The sequence below is a fragment of the Protomyctophum parallelum genome, assembly GCF_964188405.1.
Source record: "Protomyctophum parallelum genome assembly, chromosome: 17".
Taxonomy (NCBI): Eukaryota; Metazoa; Chordata; class Actinopteri; order Myctophiformes; family Myctophidae; genus Protomyctophum; species Protomyctophum parallelum.
Genome location: NC_139719.1, coordinates 11,157,895 through 11,177,998, shown reverse-complemented (window position 1 = coordinate 11,177,998; position 20,104 = coordinate 11,157,895). Strand labels below are relative to the sequence as shown.

At 42.0% G+C, this 20,104-nt stretch overlaps 1 protein-coding gene across 1 annotated transcript in view; it reads left to right on the top strand.

Moving 5' to 3' along the window:
- opn4b (opsin 4b) overlaps positions 1–16,413 on the top strand; it is a 93,103-nt gene extending 76,690 nt beyond the window's left edge. The window contains exons 10-11 of the mRNA XM_083788254.1: positions 10,572–10,643; positions 16,189–16,413. Of these exons, the coding sequence (XP_083644380.1) occupies positions 10,572–10,643; positions 16,189–16,392 (276 nt within the window). The 3' untranslated portion in view covers positions 16,393–16,413. The remainder of the gene's footprint in view (positions 1–10,571; positions 10,644–16,188) is intronic.
- Positions 16,414–20,104: the final 3,691 nt, after the last annotated feature.

The following is a 20,104-nucleotide window of genomic DNA, read 5'->3' as shown; positions in this document are numbered from 1 at the left end:
GGGAGCGGGGCTACCGCAAGTGACACTAAAGGCTAAGGAGAATGGATACGTTTTAAGCAGAGATTAAAAGGTAATTATGGACATTAAGTATGCCTGGTTTGCCTGGTGGGTGGTGATGGGTGGTGATCCACCTGAACTGAAGCCGCACCCACAGCTGCAGTTGTATGATAATGGGGGAGGGGTTACGGGAGGGGCTGATAGTGTGATGTCACTATATTACTGTTTTTTTCATTGGCAGGTTTGACTGTCAAGGGTTCAGCCTCCAGGAAGAAACCCTAAATACAAAGTCAATACACCATTGCACATAAAAACGACTCCAGGGTGTCTAATGAAGTACTGTCACCTCACCTGCCACACAAATGGTGGCACTCCATCTTTAAAACACAGAGATATCCATGCAGTTAACACATTTATTTTGGTGGGCCTTGATGCCGTCGTAATGACAGTTTTTTTTTTCACTTGCTGAAAATGTGTCGCAGCGCAACGCGTTGTGAGCTTGTAGATCGGCTATTTTCAGCATGCAACTTATTGTAAAATGACTTATACTGGATCTCTTGTCCACTAGTCCCTTCCTAACATTTTAGTCTAGTTTTTATTTGTTGACGAAATTGTCAATATATTTAGTCTTAGTATTAGTCATCGTAGCTTTAGTTTCCATTTAGTTTTCATCAGTGAAAAAAGGTAGTCGACGGACATTTTTAGTCTTAGTTTTAGTCGACGAAATCAACATGTGGCTGGTTAATACTGAGGTTATGGGTTAGATTTAGTGTCAGGGTTAGTTATGTCGGACAACGCACGTCGCCGCTATGTCAACACTGTAGCCGGGATCAACGCAGAAATGCAACCTAATCCTCCAAAATGTCACAATATAAGGTTTGGCGGTGGAGACTTTGTGGTATGTGGTATAGGTCAGTAGGCTACTAGACGCGTGTACTGGAGCATTCAATGCTCTGGTTAAACGTGATTTTGCCTACAGGGTAAAAGAAAAAGTAGCAATACTAAAATATATATAGATTACACTTTATAGTTACAAGTAGAGTAAAATAACACAAGTATTTGTCAAAGTAAAGTACGAAATCTTTTTCAAAATGTCTCAAACATTTTCAAAATTGCAGATCATTCATAAATGACTAAGGCAATAAATAGGGATTCAACCTTTTGTTAAATAATAATTTGACCTATTTCTAATAAACATTTTAATAAGTTATTTTATACCATTTGGGAACCAAAATTGGGAACTGTTAGGAACCGGGATCGATAAGCAGAACAGGAATCGGTACCGGATTCGCAAAAAATCCCAACGATACCCATCCCTACTCACAACTGAATAGCTTAGTCTAAAATAGGGCTTAATTGGTTAATATGTATTGGACTGTTGATTTTGCAGGCCTCTCTGCATGCCATTGCGCACACACATTTTTCCATAAAAGCCTGACTTGAATCAGTAAGCTCAAGGACTTTATACAAAGACTTTGCTATAGTTCAGTCCGAAACGTCGATCAAGATAAACCATTCACATTGCAATGATATTGCATAAGGTTTGGCGGTGAGTGACTCGTGTGCTTCTGTGTCAATACAGATTTATCTGTGAAAGACAGCTAGACTGTCTGACATCAGTGAAATCCCCCTAAAAGCATGAATAAGACACAGCGTTTCGGCCGTGAACGGCCTTCATCAGGTGATGAAGGGAAGTGAGGACGCTGGCGTCGACTGTTCGCCGCTTCACCTCCCAATGTATGAATGAATGAACCATTGTAAGCGCTTTGAGTAGGCACATAGTGCATAGAAAAGCGCCATAAAAATGCAATTCATTATTAAGGCCGTTCACGGCCGAAACGCTGTGCCTTAACTAATGGTGTTTTGAATAAAAGAAAACACCTTTGGAGCAAACCTGTGTGCGGACTCTCCTCTCTTCACTGTACTTACCTTAGTCCAGCACCAGACAGGAACTGGATGTGCGCGAGCCACCTGCCTTTTATACTAAATGGAACATGCCCTTCAAGGGCACTTAAAATACAGAGATATCCATGCAGTTATTAGTTAACAAACTTAACATACTGAGGAACTAGTATGTCAGTATGGACAAGCCAGGCTGGGCACCCCATTTTGAATGTCAACTGACTACGTGGCCGGTTAAAACTAATATTATGAGGTTAGGGGACTTATGTGCAGTATTGTTTTTGGCAGCAAATTTTGTTTTAGTGTTTTAGTGTTTAGTTTTATTCATCATAGCTTAGTTTTCATTTAGTTTCCATTTAGTTTTCTTCAGTGAAAACGTCATAGTTTTAGTCGACGAAATCAACACTGCTTATATGGCTGGTTAAAACTGATGTGAGGTTAGGGGATTTACGTGGCCGGTTAAGGCTGAGGTTATAGGGTTAGATTTAGTGTCATAGGGTAAGTAATGTCGGACAACACGCGTCACCGCTGTCAAAACAGTAGCCGTGATCAACGCAGAAATCGAGCATGAAATGACTTGTCTTAGTTCTATTGGCTCTCTTCTCCACTACTCCCTAGTTTTTATTTGTCGATGAAATTGTTAGTTTTAGCCATCACTTAGTTTTTATCTAGTTATTATTTAGTTTTCGCCAGTGACAAAAAAGGTATCGACGAACAATTTTCAGGCCAGGATACTATTTATATTTTGAATATATTTTCAGATGTCTCGGTGAACAATGAAATTCTCAAATTACTTCTCTTCTCACTCCTGCTCACATCTCATTACTTCTTCTTACTACTTTGACCCAAAACGATTCCTTCACTATTTATTGCATAACTCCCATTAAGTCTAAAACACACATACAGAGTGAAGCCCCTCGCAGGTCAACGGAAGGTGACCGGCAGATGTAGGTCTTTGTGGCAGGACTTACTTAATTCTCACAAAAACATGACTACATGAGCGCACACACAAACCAAACATGTGCATGCAAAACACGCGCGCGCGTACACACACACGAACACGCACACGCACACTCACACACCACAAATATCGTCACACGCATTGCAGAGTCGATAGTCCAATCCAGTAATCCTGGGGCGTTTTCATGCAAATTGCATGACAATGGCACTGTGTCATGTTCTCTCATGCAGTCAGCCTGCACTGTCTGTCCAATCTGGGTACCAATCTGGGTACCAATGGGTACCAATCTGGGTACCCATGGTCAAAACAAACAAAGGAAAAACAGTATAGGGCTGTGAATGTTTGTTTTTTTCCTATTCAACTTGATTCTCAATCCAAAAACTTTTTTTTTTAATTCAAAAGCATTTTTTCTCCAGATTTAAATGATTCTCAATTCAATACATAGGATTTAATCACCATCTACTTCCAGTCTTGTGGCATGAAAGCAGAGTACATTTCTTTAAAAAAGCTTATTGTAAAGGTTTATCAACTGAATGATGTGAACACACAAAGGGAAATCCAAGACATAACATGTACAAAACGTTTTAAGTCTGACACTCGGTTACTTTTTCTCACTCAGTTTCCAGAACAACATTCAAGTAAAAACTGCTGTAAAGTGAATAAAATTGGTAGGCTTTTAGGCTAGCTGGCAGTAGAAATGCACACATGCAAAGTATGCAGAAACCCATAATGTATAAACACAGGTTGAACTCAATCACTTGTGTTAGACACAGAGACTAGAGACACACTCACACTAAGGAGTTGCCTTGATGCCTGTTGCCTGCGGCTTCGTACACACATAAAGAACAACTGTGCTGTGCTCTGCCTGTGTTTCATGGCCGCCCCGATGCTTTTCCAATGGTAGCCACGTGGTTTGACCAAACACTTGTGTTTGATTGCCCCCCCCCCTCCTCCCATCACACACAACCGTTTGGTCAAACCCTGTGACTTCCATTGGAAAAGCATTGAGGCGGCCATGAAACACGGACAGCACAGAGCATGTTCGTCTGATATGTGTGTACGAAGCCTGTCAATGAGGGTCAGCTGGCTCCTCGTCGACAGACACGCCTCAACTGTGCTGAACTGAAGTGACTACCGGTACACTAACTTGAAAATGACTGAAGACATGATGTTTACTGTGATTAGGGTAATATAAGCTTACATTTCATATCACAAACACCATGTTGTGATTAGTGAAAACTCCTGTGTAACTGTAACCAGAAAAAAATAATCAAAAAAAAAAAGAAAACTTTTTATTTTACGGGAATCTAATTGGAATGGATTTCTTTTGTCTGGAGAGAGACTATACTCTCTGTCTGTGTGACCATAATGAGCTATGTGCTCCGTTCTGCACGTGGCCCGAATCACACCAGAGTGAATCAATACGATGATTAAAGTCAGCAACAGCAGGATACAATAAGATGGCGAACATCACAATGTGTCACTAATAAAAGATGTCTTCATCTTATTGCAGGTCATCAGGAGTATATCTAGGCCAGGGCTGGGGCAACTGGCGGCCCAGGGGCCACATGCGGCCCCTACCTTCACTTAATGCGGCCCGCATGTTAATATCAGAATACTGATATAGTATTGATTGCTGCTGTTGCCAAACCCACTTGAATTACTTCATGACTAGTATTGAATGACTAGTACTTAATGACTAGTATTAAAATGTTATTGTCTTTTTGTGTCCAATGTAGTTATGTTAACAGTTCATGAAGTTAACATAACTATAACTAAATGCATTTGAAATTCAATAAAATGGTTACTTTTCAGGATTCCAATTAAAAAATAGCAAAAATAGTACTCTACAAGCTTAACGCGACGCGTTTTGAGCTTGTAGATCGGCTATTTTTGCTAAATCAGTAATATGCACTGTGGCCCCTCTGGAGTGAGGAAATATATTGGCCCTCGCCATCGTCAAAGTTGCCCAGCCCTGATCTAGGCCTATACACATCATTAAATGTGTGGATGCCAAAACATAATACATATTCTATAATGATGACCTTGGGATACATCACTGAGGATACGTCCCAGGTGCATCCATCTTGTTATTCTATTTATAGTGACTCATAGGGATAGACTACGTGACAACCAGGAAGACCTGAACCCCGATGACCTTGGGATACATCACTGAGGATACGTCCCAGGTGCATCCATGCAATGTTTTTTGCAAACAGTGGTTCCAAACTTTTTCATGTCAAGGACCGCCAAATTGAAGCTAATTAGCCCGCGGATTCCCATTTGAAGAGATATGCCATGGGGACCCACATAAGAGAAGATTTTTATGCAGTGATTGTCAACCCGTTTCATTTCAAGGACCCCCAGTTTGACATGCATTAGTCTATGCGGACTCCCGTTTAATCACATTTTGATCTGGGACCCCCAATTTATATTGTAAAACCATTGTTATTTTAAGTCTGAGAGTGTGCAAATGGAACCAAACGCACCCGTACACTCTCTGACTTACAGACCCATAAGGGTCCATTTGGTTCCTAACTATCATTTAGCTGGGGACCCCTTGGAACTCCCTCAAGGACCCCTGGGGGTCCCGGGACTCCACTTTGAGGAACCACTGATCTACACAACCACATCATTAAATGTTTGGATGCAAAAATATAATACATATTTTATGAAACATACATGTAAAACATACAAGCAAGAACTGGGCCTGAAAAGGAGCAACTTGGACACTCGGGCATGAAGGAAGCATGAGTTCAAGTCCGTTGTCCTCCCCATGTCCCCCATATATGGGGGCTAGGTTGGTGGAGGGTGTGTAGAGCCCAGGATCACATTAGATAATTGACACAGGGGGTGAAAAATCGTGGGATAAAAATTGTAAGAGAGAGAAAACACACAACGGGGTCATCTACAGGTACCCCCAAAATAACACCATGTTCTCCCCGTGTCCCCTAGGGTAGGTACCCTCACAAAAAACATGGTCTCTAAACTGCCTCCCCCTGGCCAGCCGGGGCGCCTGATGGAGGGGAAAGGAACTGGTTGGAATAACGTGTTCCTTCCACGCGCTACGTCCAACCAGGGAAACTCCCCCCTGTCAGGTGTAAAGGAGAAACTTGGACACTCAGGCATGAAGGCAGCATGATTCCCCATGAGGGGTCCCCATGTCACCCATATATGGGGACTAGGTTGGTGGAGGGTGTGTAGAGCCCAGGATTAGATCATTGACACAGGGGTGAAAAATGGGTTACAAAATCGTGGGATAAAAAAAAAAAAAGGAAAAAAAAATGAACTGGGCCTGTATACAATCAATAGATTTTTCAGAACAGAAGATAAGAGCTGATCGAGCATGAACTGCACGGGCCGGTACACAAATAAGCGAGAAAAAGACAATTCTTTTGACACACCTAAAAACCAGCGCCCTGTTTTCCTTTGACGCTCGAGTCAGCGGTCTGTCTCCAGAGAGACTACCGTCTGTCTGTCTGTCTGTCTGTGTGACAATAACGAGCTATGTGCTCCCTGTATAGGGAATAATAAGGGAACCAGCCAGAAAAGAATGCAGCCTCAGTACAAAAGGTCATCAATTGCATTTCCACTTGTGGGCTTATCTGTTGAAATGTCCCCGGGGACAAACGGTTCTATACACAGCCAAACCCAAAAGACCACTCCAATCTCCAATATACTGTGCAGTTGGTTAGTGCATGTGTGGGTGAACATAAAACTGCCATCCACACCAACAACCCTGACTATTATTATGCCATTTTGGGCGGGAACCCCTTTTGGTTTTAGCATTATGTTATGCTTTAGCTATTGAAAAATAGCAGATCTACAAGCTCATAGCGCGCCACCGAGTGGCGCGATACGAGCTTGTAGGTCGGCTATTTTTTGAAAAATCGAAGAACGACTGACACAGAAACAGAACTTTTTCAGAAAACTGTCAGGATGTACAGTAGAAGACATTTTTTAGAATCTGATCTCAGGTCAGAATGGGTTATGCCATGTCTCCAGGCACTGTGGCCATTTCAACAACGTTTCCCCAGATATATCCTTTGATTCTGAAAATTGAAAGAATTACTTTTTCATCACAGGAGGGGTGATACAGTAATATAAAGAACCTGCTTTGAAGAAAGGCCTGGATCCTGGATCCATACACTTGACAATCTAGAGCCCTATATATGGCCTAAATGAAGAATTGAGCTTATCCTGCTTTTTATAGACGGTCTCTGAGGTATTAAGGCATACTGTATTCCGGGCTGGGTCCCTTAATGTTATCAATTCCTAGGGGTTTCACGTGTGTGTGTGTGTGTGTGTGTGTGTGTGTGTGTGTGTGTGTGTGTGTGTGTGTGTGTGTGTGTGTGTGTGTGTGTGTGCGTGTGCGTGTGCGTGTGCGTGTGCGTGTGCGTGCGTGCGCGCGCAGCGCGCGCAGTCTTGATACTTAATATTGTATTGACTGATTGCAGGGACGTTTATATTTTTTATTTAACCTTTATTTAACCAGTAAAATAACATTGAGACTGCGTCTCTTTTACAAGTGGGAACTGACCAAGAGGCAGAAATAAAATAAATTACACTTCAATACCACATCGTCAATGTTACATTTTGAACCAGCAAATACAACATCCATAATACACCTTAAAGTACCTATGCATAAATACAACAAGTCACCTGTCCTACTTTTTAGTAGCAGGGCAAAATACACCATATACACGATCTACACGATCTGAGCCGATATAATAAATATATAGGCATGAACATAGGCTAGTACATATCCAAACATGTGCAGGTGTTGGACTGTACACCAAAGATGATCCTTTGATGTACAGTACACGTGATGTGCACACATAGACATCAAAGGGGGTTTCTCTCCGTGAAACTGCCACGTGAAGAACAGTGCACATACCTCCGTAGCCTTTGTTTTGTCATAATGAGGAATACAGTATGTAATGACATTGAACTGTTAGTCTGCTGTATCAAAGTGTCTTCCTACATGCGTGCTGCGTGTGGACTGCAATGGTGTAAACTTAAGTATGACTCTAAGTACATTAATTTGGAGGTACTTTTATGTATTTCCACTTTTCTGTACTTTTTACTTCTACTCCACTACATTTCTGAGACAAATATTGTACTTTTACTCCACTACAATTATTTGAAAACTATAGAGTTTGATTATTATTACAAAACATGCATGGATCACTTCAACCCTGTAATATATTTCGGGCCATTTGAAAATAGCAGATTTGAAAACCTGAAATGGGACATTCTACACAATGACTACTTTTACTTTTTCGAAACCAATACTTTTGTACAAAACAAACATGAATTCTGGACTTTTACTTGTAACAGAGTACAATGCAGTAGGGCTATCATGATACTTTTACTCAAGTAAAACATTTGAGTAAATCTAATGTGCGCCATTCGTAGCATTCTCGCCATCTAGGGCCTTTTTTCCTGTCGTAAATACTATGAGCGTCCGATCCGTCCATCCGGCCTGCACTGTAACAGTCGCCTCTTCAGCTCATCATCTCTCCAATGTATAGATTTCCACACTCTCCTCATCCCATATTAAGGCATTTCCCGGGCAAAGTGCCGCGAGGACTTTTCCCAGATCCTGTTCCATTGAGTCAATACAGGCGCAGAATATTTTCAAAGTCACGCTTCTGCTTAATACGCGGCCTCTTCACCCTCCCTGATCTCTCTGGTCCTAGCCCCTGTTGTTCCAGTTCCTCTTTCTTCCGCTTATACTGTCTCCCTCAAGTCCTTCTATACTGTGTGCTGCTCTCTCTCAACTAATCCCGGGCCCCAATAACTCTAGGGTCTTCTATATAGGCTATTAGGCACCTCTCCTTCCTTCCGCCCTTTACCTTGGGAACTTGCTGGAGGCATGCCTCTCTCTCTCTCTCTCTCTCTCTCAGCTGCTTGTTTGGTTTGCTTCCATTAACAACGTTTTGGTAGCGGGGGCTGTGTTATCCTCTCCTCTTACTTAATCCCTCCTCTGTGGAACCTGTTTTTAATTTCCACCACGTAGAGCAGCATTTGCCCACTGACGGATTACATATAATTGTAACTGACACTGAGTGGGGGAAAAAAAGGGTTAAAAAGTCATGGGATAAAAGATAAATAAAACAAGAAACTAGACGATCTACTCACAAGCTCACAATTTATGAGCTTGTATTCTTGAGGGGCGCTAGCCCCTCCATATATGCACAGCTTTGTGTGTAGGTGTGTTTGAGCACGGAATGTGATGATTGATTGTATGATGATGATAAGAGCGCCCCTCACTTCACATGAGTGTGATTTCTTTCTATTTTCACAGGGCCAAAATAGGTGGTATATTATGTTTTGTGATTATAATCTACCGGTAACTAAAGTTTCCAAATAATTGTAGTGGAGTAAAAGAATAATATTTGCCTTTGAGATGCAGTAGAAGTAAAGGTATAGTGAAACTTGGAAGGTACTCCAGTATAATGTAAAAAGATATTTAACAATGTTACTTAAGTACAGTACTTGGTGTGGTGATGACGTCCAGGTTCACAACCCTTTTAAAGGGTCACTTCACCCCTTTTGCAACCAGAGCTTATGTTAATCGATGTTTAGGACACAAGAAACACTTTCCTGCAGGGGTTTTATGTGTGTAATATGTGTTTTTAGATATTTTAGTCATGACGCCATGTTCATGACCAAAATCCTGTCATAAAAATGTGGTCTCACTTCCTTCCTGGACTACAAAGTCACACCTCCATGCAGCCTCCCCCCTCTCCACAAGGAGGGGAAGTGCACTAAAGCATTATGGGCATTGTAGGAATTCAGCAATCCAGTAAAACACACAGACTTCATTGTTTTTTTTTTGGGCCACTTCCGCATTTGACCACCAAAACGCGGTGGTCAAAATCAATGCGGAAGTAGACGGTTCTTCCGGGTGCTTCAAAACGCCACTGAGCACTGATGCATAGCAGGAGGGCGGGGCTATCGCTCCGGTTCAGTCTCTATCTACTCTATGGTTGCAACCCTATGGCCCGAAAGATAATGAAGTGTGTGAACCCGTCTAGAATTGGCTTTTTAACACATGGTGTTGGATGTTGTTTTCCCTCTCTAGCATACGTTTTCCATTGGAAAACCATCAGTTGGATGTGAAACGTATGCTGGGGATTAACTCCAATGACCAGCTGGTGAGAGACATGAGGATAAAGCCCTTGATTGATCGGCCAGTAGCGTGTTTGGGCAGAATGTGACATTTCACTTGAAGCGGTCCAATGGGTTCATCATGCTGCTCTGCAGCCACTTCCCTCCGAGACCTAAAAAAAAATACGTCGTTGTCTCGTTGGAAGCCTGCAAGCTTACCAAGCAACTGATTATGAATATGAATACTACAGTATTTAATTGTGTCAATATCAGCGTCTATGATACAAGCTCACAACGGTTGTAGACCTGCTATATTTTCACTATTTCTTAATTGTGTTTTTATAGGTTTATGGACTTTGTTTTTTTTTGTTTCAGAGATTCTCTGTTTTGTATTATAATTTCTGAAACATTTAGACTTTTACACAAATCTTTTTAAATAAAAAATATGGGAAGATCTGCTCTACATAGTATTACAAACGTGTGTGTGTTTGTGTGTGTGTGTGTGTGTGTGTGTGTGTGTGTGTGTGTGTGTGTGTGTGTGTGTGTGTGTGTGTGTGTGTGTGTGTGTGTGTGTGTGTGTGCGCGCGCGGTGCAGACTCTGATAGAGGCTGAAGACATCTCCATGTCAATCATCAGCCTACAACCAATCTGTCGTCTGCCTGCGGCGGTAAGAATGCACCAATCACATCCATCATAAAAATGCACCAATCACATCCGTCATAAGAATGCACCAATCACATCCATCGTAACATGGTCTTAACCCATTTAGGCCAATTACAAATGTCTTCTAAATCGTGACAGTTTTCTGAAAAACCCATGTAATTGGCCGCCGACCCCCATCTGAAAATGTTATTCCAGGGACCCCCCAGAAACAAAGAATATATATTCAAAGATTTGCGACACATTTTCACGATTTTTACAGTACAATTTTGAATACTTTCACTGTACTCCACTACATCTCATCTCAGAGGCAAATATTGTACTTTTACTCCACAACAATTATTTAAAAACTTTAGTTACTACAGTAGTTAAGTGTTGATTTGGGGGACCTTGACCTGAAAAAGTTAGTGAACCACTGCTCTACACCACTGGGCAACCGTTCATCATTTAAAACACAGGTTGCGTATCCCTTTTTAAAAATCTCTTTGCGTTTCTTTTGGCTTTTCGGGCCTATAATCCAGTTAATCCAAGCTGTCTTGATCATTCAGTCCTATAGTCCCATTTAGTATTCTCCCACTGCTTCCCTTGTCTTCATGATCAACCCAGGCTTGTGAATATAACGGACGGCCGAGACGGGAGCAAGGAGACGCACAGCAGGAGGACATCAAGTTCAAACTACAAACGATCTCCTTGCATGTGATTTATGTGACGATTACACGGGTCGTTTTTTAGGGGTTTTTTTGCCCATAGATTGATAGGTCCTCAGGGGACGAGCCGAGTGTATTGAAACGTATGAAGATGAAAAGATAAACAGATTTGAAGATTCGAGTTAAAAACCATTCGCTCTGAAAGAATAATATAATACTGTATTCAAAGATATCCATCACATGTTCAGCGGCACTCGGCACTCGGTGCCGCACTATGTGAGCTTGTAGATCTGCTATTTTTGTATAACGCATTGCTTAAAACACCAAAAGGGGTTCCCGTCCACGTCCAGAATGTTTTAACCCATTCTGAACGGGCACCCATTTTGGTGTTAGCATCATGTTATGCTTTAGCTATTGAAAAATAGCAGATCTACAAGCTCATATCGCGCCACCGAGTGGCGCGATACGAGCTTGTAGGTCTGCTATTTTTTTTAAACCGAAGACACTTTTAGAATCTGATCTCAGGTCAGAATGGGTTAATAATGAAACTGTCAGGATGTAATAGACATTTTTAGAATCTGATCTCAGGTCAGAATGTGTTAACACATTGATTGCTAACTTTTGAAATTCTACTCAGGATTGCTTCTGCTAAGCGATTAACATTGGACTTTTTAACTTTTTAGGGGCCCACAGCGAGGGGCCTCTTATAGCACATCGCACATTGCATAAATCAAAAGGAAGCCAAACTAGTCCACTTCAATTTAAAAAAAAATATATGATTCTACCATCTTCCATTCTGGAGATATTGACCTTTTTCTAAAACCTGCTTTTCACTGCACGCTGCTCTTTTGAAAAAACAGCAGAGATATGGAAGGTTGAAGTTGACAGACATTGACAGACAGATATAAAAATGAACACAAATAATATCATATACATACTACACACTGAATGAAAGCCCTGAATGTCTACTTTTAGGAGGAAAACAAATACACATGGTCCCATGTATAGTTTGTCAGTAATTGGCTGTTGAATGCAGCTTGCGCCCACCAGAGAGGATTTCAGAAAATGCATGGACCTGAAGAACCATTATTCACAAAATAAGGCCTATAGCGACATGTACATACTATATACCGTATGAAACAGAAGACTCTCTGCTTTCATAAGAAAAATACTTCTACTGTAATAATAATACAAATCACACCCCTGTGAAGTGAGCAGTGCAATGTTGCACAACATTGCACTGCTCACTTCACATGGGTGTGATTTTTATTATTATTACAGTAGAAGTATTTTTCTTATGAAAGCAGAGAGTCTTCTGTTTCATACGGTATATAGTATGTACATGTCGCTATAGGCCTTATTTTGTGAATAATGGTTCTTCAGGTCCATGCATTTTCTGAAATCCTCAGAGTATTTTAGACAAGACAAGGAACTGACAACTAAATATTCACAAAATAAGGCCTATACATACTATATACCGTATGAAACAGAAGACTCTCTGCTTTCATAAGAAAAATACTTCTACTGTAATAATAATGAAAATCACACCCCTGTGAAGTGAGCAGTGCAATGTTACACTGCTCACTTCACAACATTGCACTGCTCACTTCACATGGGTGTGATTTTTATTATTATTACAGTATTAGTTTTTTTCTTATGAAAGCAGAGAGTCTTCTGTTTCATACGGTATATAGTATGTACATGTCGCTATATGCCTTATTTTGTGAATAATAGTTCTATAGGTCCATGCTTTCTCTAATCAGACCAGTGTGTGTCCAGTGGAAACCTCGTATGAATCTGATCTCAGGTCAGAATGGGCTAAAGTTCTCTCTGAAAAAGAGAATTTTATAAATGAAATGGATTCAATAGTCTAGTATTGACAAACAGTATATGGGATATGTGTATTTTATTTGTTTTCCTCCTAAAATTAGACATTTAGGGCTTTCATTCAGTGTGTAGTATGTATATGATAATTTATTTATGTTTATATCTGCCTGTCATGATAACGTCATGATGATGATGATTCTATGCACATATGTGATCATTGTCTCAGTAAACAAAATCAACAGATCGTTTGATAGCATAACAGTGACTTGAGAGGTTGACATGTCTGGACATGAACCACAGGAGCGACTCAACTCGCAGTGGGGGGGGGGGGGTTCCACGACATGTCTGGACATGAACCACAGGAGCGATAAGCGTAGCCCGGCTGGCTGTGATTTCGACAAAATGACAGACAACACGATGGCTTCCGCAGCTTAGGATTGTATTAGTTATCCATTACAAACGGGTCGATTACGTCCCAGACGCCTTATCACTGCAATTGGCTGGCGAAGGCGCTATGGCGATTATGGTGATCAACTGCCGAGAATCTTTTTTCCGAGAATGAGAGTAGCATTGCAAACTGCAAAACGATCGATCGCAACTCGCAGTGTGGGGGGGGTTCCACGGTGTGATATCTGCTAGCCTAGTATACTGCTTCTTTGTCCAAACATGGCTGACGCGACGGCGAAAAAAAGACAGTTGGTCAGATGTATACTGCTTCTCCTATGGCGGTCCTTCGAGAATACGTCATTCGTTTCGCGTATACCTGTCCGTGTGCGTGAAATGGCGATCGACCGTTGGAGATTATTCTTGGTTTATATACGGGTTTATATTTCCGAGAATGAGGCGGCAGACCGGTGAGTTGTCGTTGGAAAGAATTAGAGAGGGCTGTGTCGAGTGGATCTGTGTGAATGAGTGGGGGGGGGGAGAAACTGTAATGCGATGGAGAGATGCCTCGGGAGAAACCATGTAGAAACAGGAGGGGAAGGGTAATCGAGTGTATTCACAAATTTCACACACACTAGAAAATGGGTAGCTCCATTTTAGATCCCCTGATCTGCGTTGGTCTATGCCGTGTGCAGGACGGCGATGCCGCCTCCCCAGTACGTCGTAATGGATACGGCATGCCTGGAATGTGGTTAGACCAGGCCTCTTTTCAGGAGGTGGGGGGCTTTAAACTCCCGGATCTCACAGCGGATCTTTCTGGAGATGATCAGTGTTACATTATGTGTTGTCCGGGCGTCAGAGAAGTTGATGTACAGTATACAGTAAAAACACCAATAAAACGCTTTAGAGCGTGATGCGCAGACGGCGCTCGAGATTAATAAAACGCTTTAGAGCGTTTTGCGCAATCGATGAGTTAAAACACCAAAAGGGGTTCCCGTCCACGTCCAGAATGTTTTAAGGGCCCAGATCACCGATATAAACAAAAACACATGGGTAGTAGTAGTAGAGTATAGGGGGGTCAAAGGTACCGAAGTGTGGGTCAGTGGGCCGCACCCCCATGCAGTCCCTCGCTGGTGCTGGACAGCGGTATACAGTTGAAAAAGGAAAGGAAGTCAGCGCAACGGCTCTGCTCCACAGTGTTTGATTCATTCAAACACCGGCATAAAGTGACAACGTTTCGGATATATATATGGCACACCAGTGTTGATTTTGTGTAAAGTCAGTCATTACGACGGCATGAAGGCCCGTCAAAATACATTTTAGTCAATTTAGTCGAGTAAAATCTGATATTTTGTCAACTAAAACTATAGACTAACACTAAAACATTCCAGGTGACTAAAATGGGACTAAGACTAAATGAAAACTATTCAAGAGACTATGATTAATACTAAAGACAAAATGTTCTGGTCCAAAAATGTAACAAACTGTCTCGCCAATATTGTCAGGAACGTGTCTCTATCGTTTGTACCGTATACGACAGTCAGTCACTCAATATTTGATACAGTCGGTTTCTGGCGAAAATGTAATGCATTTTGGGCGGCGGTAACACAAGCGTCAGTCGATTCTTCATTATAATGTGTCAAACCACCCGGGATCGTTGGTTTATTTTTGGAATAATAAAGAAGAAAAGAATCAACTTTGAAAACATTGTTTTATTGATGGCCTTCCTGCAGCCCTCGGCTCACATGTACATGTACAGTACAACACCAAAGCCACAGTTTGCCATGCACATTGCACAACCTAAAGTGATGAAATTCAGGCCTGATCCAAGATTATATATTTTCTAAACGAAACCCCCCAGTTTTTGGCCCTTTTTTCTTGCGGTGGATCTGTGTGGAGTCAAGGTTGTGTGTGTGTGTGTGTGTGTGTGCTATTGATCATTATTCATGCTGATCTTGCAGATCAGCACCCCTTTGATCGGCTCCGCGTCTGTTTCATGTCTTGCGTTGGCGGGTTAAGTGGAGAGGAGCTCTTATTACCCCCCCCCCCCCCCTGTCAGGTGAAAAGAAGAACTCCTCATGCATACTGTAGAAGGAAGCATGGAGGTCAGTCCGCAGTCCGATAAGAGGTTAATTTCTTTGTCAGCTCCAAAGTAGAGAGCAGTGGTATCCAGAAAAACAATCAATATATCGTAACGTGTTTGTCGGGTTGAATTAAGCCATGTTTGTTTGTCCAAAATTGTTACTTTTCGAACAGTGGAGAACAAAACCTGTGTTCCAAATGATCAGTGTTTATTTCCTCGACTAAAACTATGACGAAAAATGTTCGGCGACTACCATTTTTCAATGACGAAAACTAAATTAAATCTAAGCTACTGTATGATGACTAAAACTAAGGCAGACAATCAATAAAAACTAGACAAAAAAGTGACTAGTGTGGACAACATTTCCAAGCTCACAACGCAAGTAAAGTCAGTCATTACGACGGCATGCAAGGCCAGCCAAAACACATTTTAAGACGATTTAGTCGAGTAAAATCACAATAAAAACATTCCAGGTGACTAAAATGTGACTAATGAAAACTATTCACGAGACTATGACTAAAACTAACATTTGCTGCCAAAATCAACACTGGTTCCAATGTGTTACTGCCCCCCCCCCCCCCTCTCTCTCTCTCCCTCTCTCGCCCCTACAGTTAGACAACGTGATGGAGGAGAAGGCGTCGGCGTCGACGGCGGTGTCGTCATCGTCGTCCTCCATCATCGTCACCACCTTGTCCAGCCCCTCCCCCACCACGCACCCACAGCCCTGTTTCTGTGCCAAACCCACGAGACGACGTCACGGTGATGACCAGAGTCCACCAGCAGGGGGCGCCGTTGACACTGCACCTCGTCACTGAGACCCCGTGATTCTGCAACCTCTCTTTGTTCTCATTTCAAAAGGATTCACCTCAGTTTGGGACGCGTTTTAGGCCACGGACGGAGAGTTTTGATCTCTTGGGACCACAATTTACACTGTAAAATACTTTATTTACCTCCAACCAAATGGACCTGTGAGGGTCACAGTAAGCTATAGTGTCCACTGGAGAACGAACGCCTTTTGATATACTCAAAAGTTATAACGAGGCACACTCAGAGTTAAGGTCCCTATACACACCGGAGGCGATTTCGGAATTTTTAGCGGCGTTTTTCCGTCAGTTTTCCAAAAAGCGCGCTTAGTGTGCAACCACATTTACAGTCCCATAAGGGTCCATTTGGGTCCTCTTGTACACACTCAGAGTTACAGTCCCGTAAGGGTCCGTTTGGTTCTCATGGTGGTCCCCGGACAAAACTGCGCGTCGTGCTCGTGTGTGTGCGTGCCCACGTGCGTATTCTCATGACCATATCTTTAACTCTGCAAAGCTACACTTTGCTCCTTTTTTGTCTTTATTTGTATACAACAACTGTGAACACTGTGTGTGTGTGTGTGTGTGTGTGTGTGTGTGTGTGTGTGTGTGTGTGTGTGTGTGTGTGTGTGTGTGTGTGCGCGCGCATCCGCATGTTTGTAAATATCTGTGCGAGTGTGCGCATGTGTAATGATGAATATGTGAGTCTTGAACATTTTCCAAAATTGCTATCGTGAGCGTGTAGATTGGCATTCTTTTTATTTATTATTTTAGTTTTTGCCATTGGAAACATTTCGAAAGTGATAAAGTACAGATTAAGTGGTTGACATTTTCCCGACCTGACAGAGGGATGTCATTTTTCGGAAGGGCGATCAAGGTGGACAGAACAAACGCAGCCTGTGAAACGGAACCATGAATGACATTATCTGTTCTGCGGATGGCTGGTGGCGGGCATCAGTGTTGATTTCGTCGACTAAAACTAAGACGGAAAATGTTCATCGACTACCTTTTTCCACTGACGAAAACTAAACAAATTTAAAACTTAAGCTATGATGACTAAAACTATAAGACTAAATATATTGACAATTCCTTCAACAAATAAAAACTAGACTGAAAAGGAAGAGATCCAGTATAAGTCATTAGTTGCATGCTGAAAATAGCCGATCTACAAGGTATTTTCATTTTCAGCATGTGAAAATAATACATTTTGTTCGACTAAATCAACTGTAAATCTTATGATATTTAGTCGACTAAAACTAGACTAACACTAAAACATTCCAGGTGACTAAAATGTGACTGAAACTAAATGAAAACGATTCAAGAGACTACGACTAAAATTAAAATTAAAATTTGCTGCCAAAAAACAACACTGGTGGCCACAGCGTCCGACGTCACAATAATCCATAAATCCGGCGACTACCCAATATTCCGATCATAGAGCCCCATTTCCCCGGCCGGACGTAGCGTGTGGAAGGAACACGTTATTCCGACTAGTTCCTTTCCCCTCCATCAGGCGCCCCGGCTGGCCAGGGGGAGGCAGTTTAGAGACCAGGATTACTGCATGTTTTTTGTGAGTGTACCTATGGGGACACGGGGAGAACATGCAAACTCTGCCAAAATACATTTTTGACGACAAAATGGATCCAAAAACTAGATTAAAGTACAACTTTCTTCAGATGACTAAAATGTGACTAAAACTAAATGAAACTGTATTCTAAAGAATATTCTAAAAAAACGAAATCAATCCGCTGTCAAAGTCAACAAGTATACACACACAGCACACAGAGGATGACAGCGTGCGTGCGTGCGTGCGTGCGTGCGTGCGTGCAAGCGTGCGTGCGTGTGTGTTTACAGGTTCACTCACAGCAGGTTGTTTGATTAGTCCAAAGGGCAGCGTTAAGTGGTGTAAATGTGAAGTACATTATGTAAAGGGCTTTGGAGAAAAGCGCTAGGCTATATAAGTGCAGTCCATTTACCATTTTAGACTGTGACTGGCAGAGACCCAACCAGCTTCAGTCCATGACTGATAAAATAACATAATAATAATAATTTGCTGTCAAAATCAACACTGAGGAAAACGTTCACAAGCATGTCGATCTGCTGCCGTCAGCGAAGGCCTTTAATGTAGAGGGAAAATGAAAACAGAAAACGTCAAAAGTATAGGGAAGAGGTCATTGCCATGCGGTGGACTGTTTTTGTAAAAGAAAATCCATTTTTGCCACGGAAATACAAAATTAACGGGCAATAATATTACCGGTTAGAGATGTCCCGATACTGTATCGGTATCGGAAAAGTATCGGTGTCGGCCCTTATTTGTCATATCGGCTCATATCGGTATCTGTGAATATGCCAGTCTAACCACCGATCCAACCCCCGGGGTTGACACTATGGCAGGTGAATAAAATGTTGGGGCATGTGGAGTTTGCTTTGGAGTTGCCCAAACTGCAAGTGCACACATTGGAGTGAGGAGTCTGCTATAAACACAACACGAGATATATAGTTAGATAGCTATAAACACAACACGAGAAACAAAGGGATAGACCTGAATGACCGTAACGGGTCTGTACTGTAAATCTGAGAGTGTACAAATGGACACTATATGGGTCCATTTTGGTTCCATTTGTATACACTCCGAGTTATGGTGGGTCCTTGTAGGTGAAACATTTCAGAACCACTAGTACTAGTGGACTCCTAACGTGCCATCCATTCCATAGTGTTGTAGTAAATCAGTCTCATATAATAGTGTGTAAAACAGAGAATCTAACATTTTCTACGAAATCAAGGCAATAAGTCTTTGCCACAGACTTGTTTTGTCCGTGTATACCGACATGTTGATGCTCCCTGGTCAGTGGCGTGCACAGATAGACACTAGGGGGTGCTAGAGCACCCCCTGCCCTTTTTGGCAATGTGCTCTTAAAAAGAAAAGAAGAAAAATAAGGTTTATTTTTTTTCTTAATTTGTAGCGTGTGGGCCATGGTGACATTGATCAAATCTTGATAAAAAGCGCTTCTACTATATTAATTAGGCCCCCACAATCTAAAGATATATGTTTCTATGTCAGTGCACTGGTTCTTCGATAAATAAATAAAATAGCAGACCTACAAGCTCGTAGCGCGCCACTCGGTGGCGCGCTATGAGCTTGTAGATCTGCTATTTTTCAATAGCTTAAGCACCAAAATGCGCTGCACAAGGTGCCCTTTTTTTTCACTTGAGCACCTGCCCCTCTAAATGTCTGTGCACGCCACTGTCCCTGGTATAGAGCCTTGAGAGACTCCACTCCACAACGAATGGGGTTTAAGTGGCGACAGACAGCTGCTGCGTCCTCGACTATGATTGTATTCAGACGTTGGAAGAATCAAAATGTGACTCTATACTGTATGTTTATGTTGTGAAAAAAAGAAAAGAAAAGAAAAAAGATGCACAAACTGATTTGAAGTCTTACAGTATATAAGCGAAGGCAGTAACCATCTGATTTTATACTTGTTGCTTGTTGTTGTACGCAGTGTGCCGCACGCCGAAAATAGCCGCTCTGCGAGCTCACAACGTGTCGTAGCATGACTCGTTGCAAGCTTGTAGATTTGGTATTTTTCCGGCGCGCGACATTGGCGAGCAACCATGTACAAATCAGCAGAGCCGCCGTGTTGCCCGCTGTCGTGCAATACTGTATACGATGATGAAGATTGTGTGTGAAGAACAAAGTGTTAAACAAATCAATGATAAATATAAG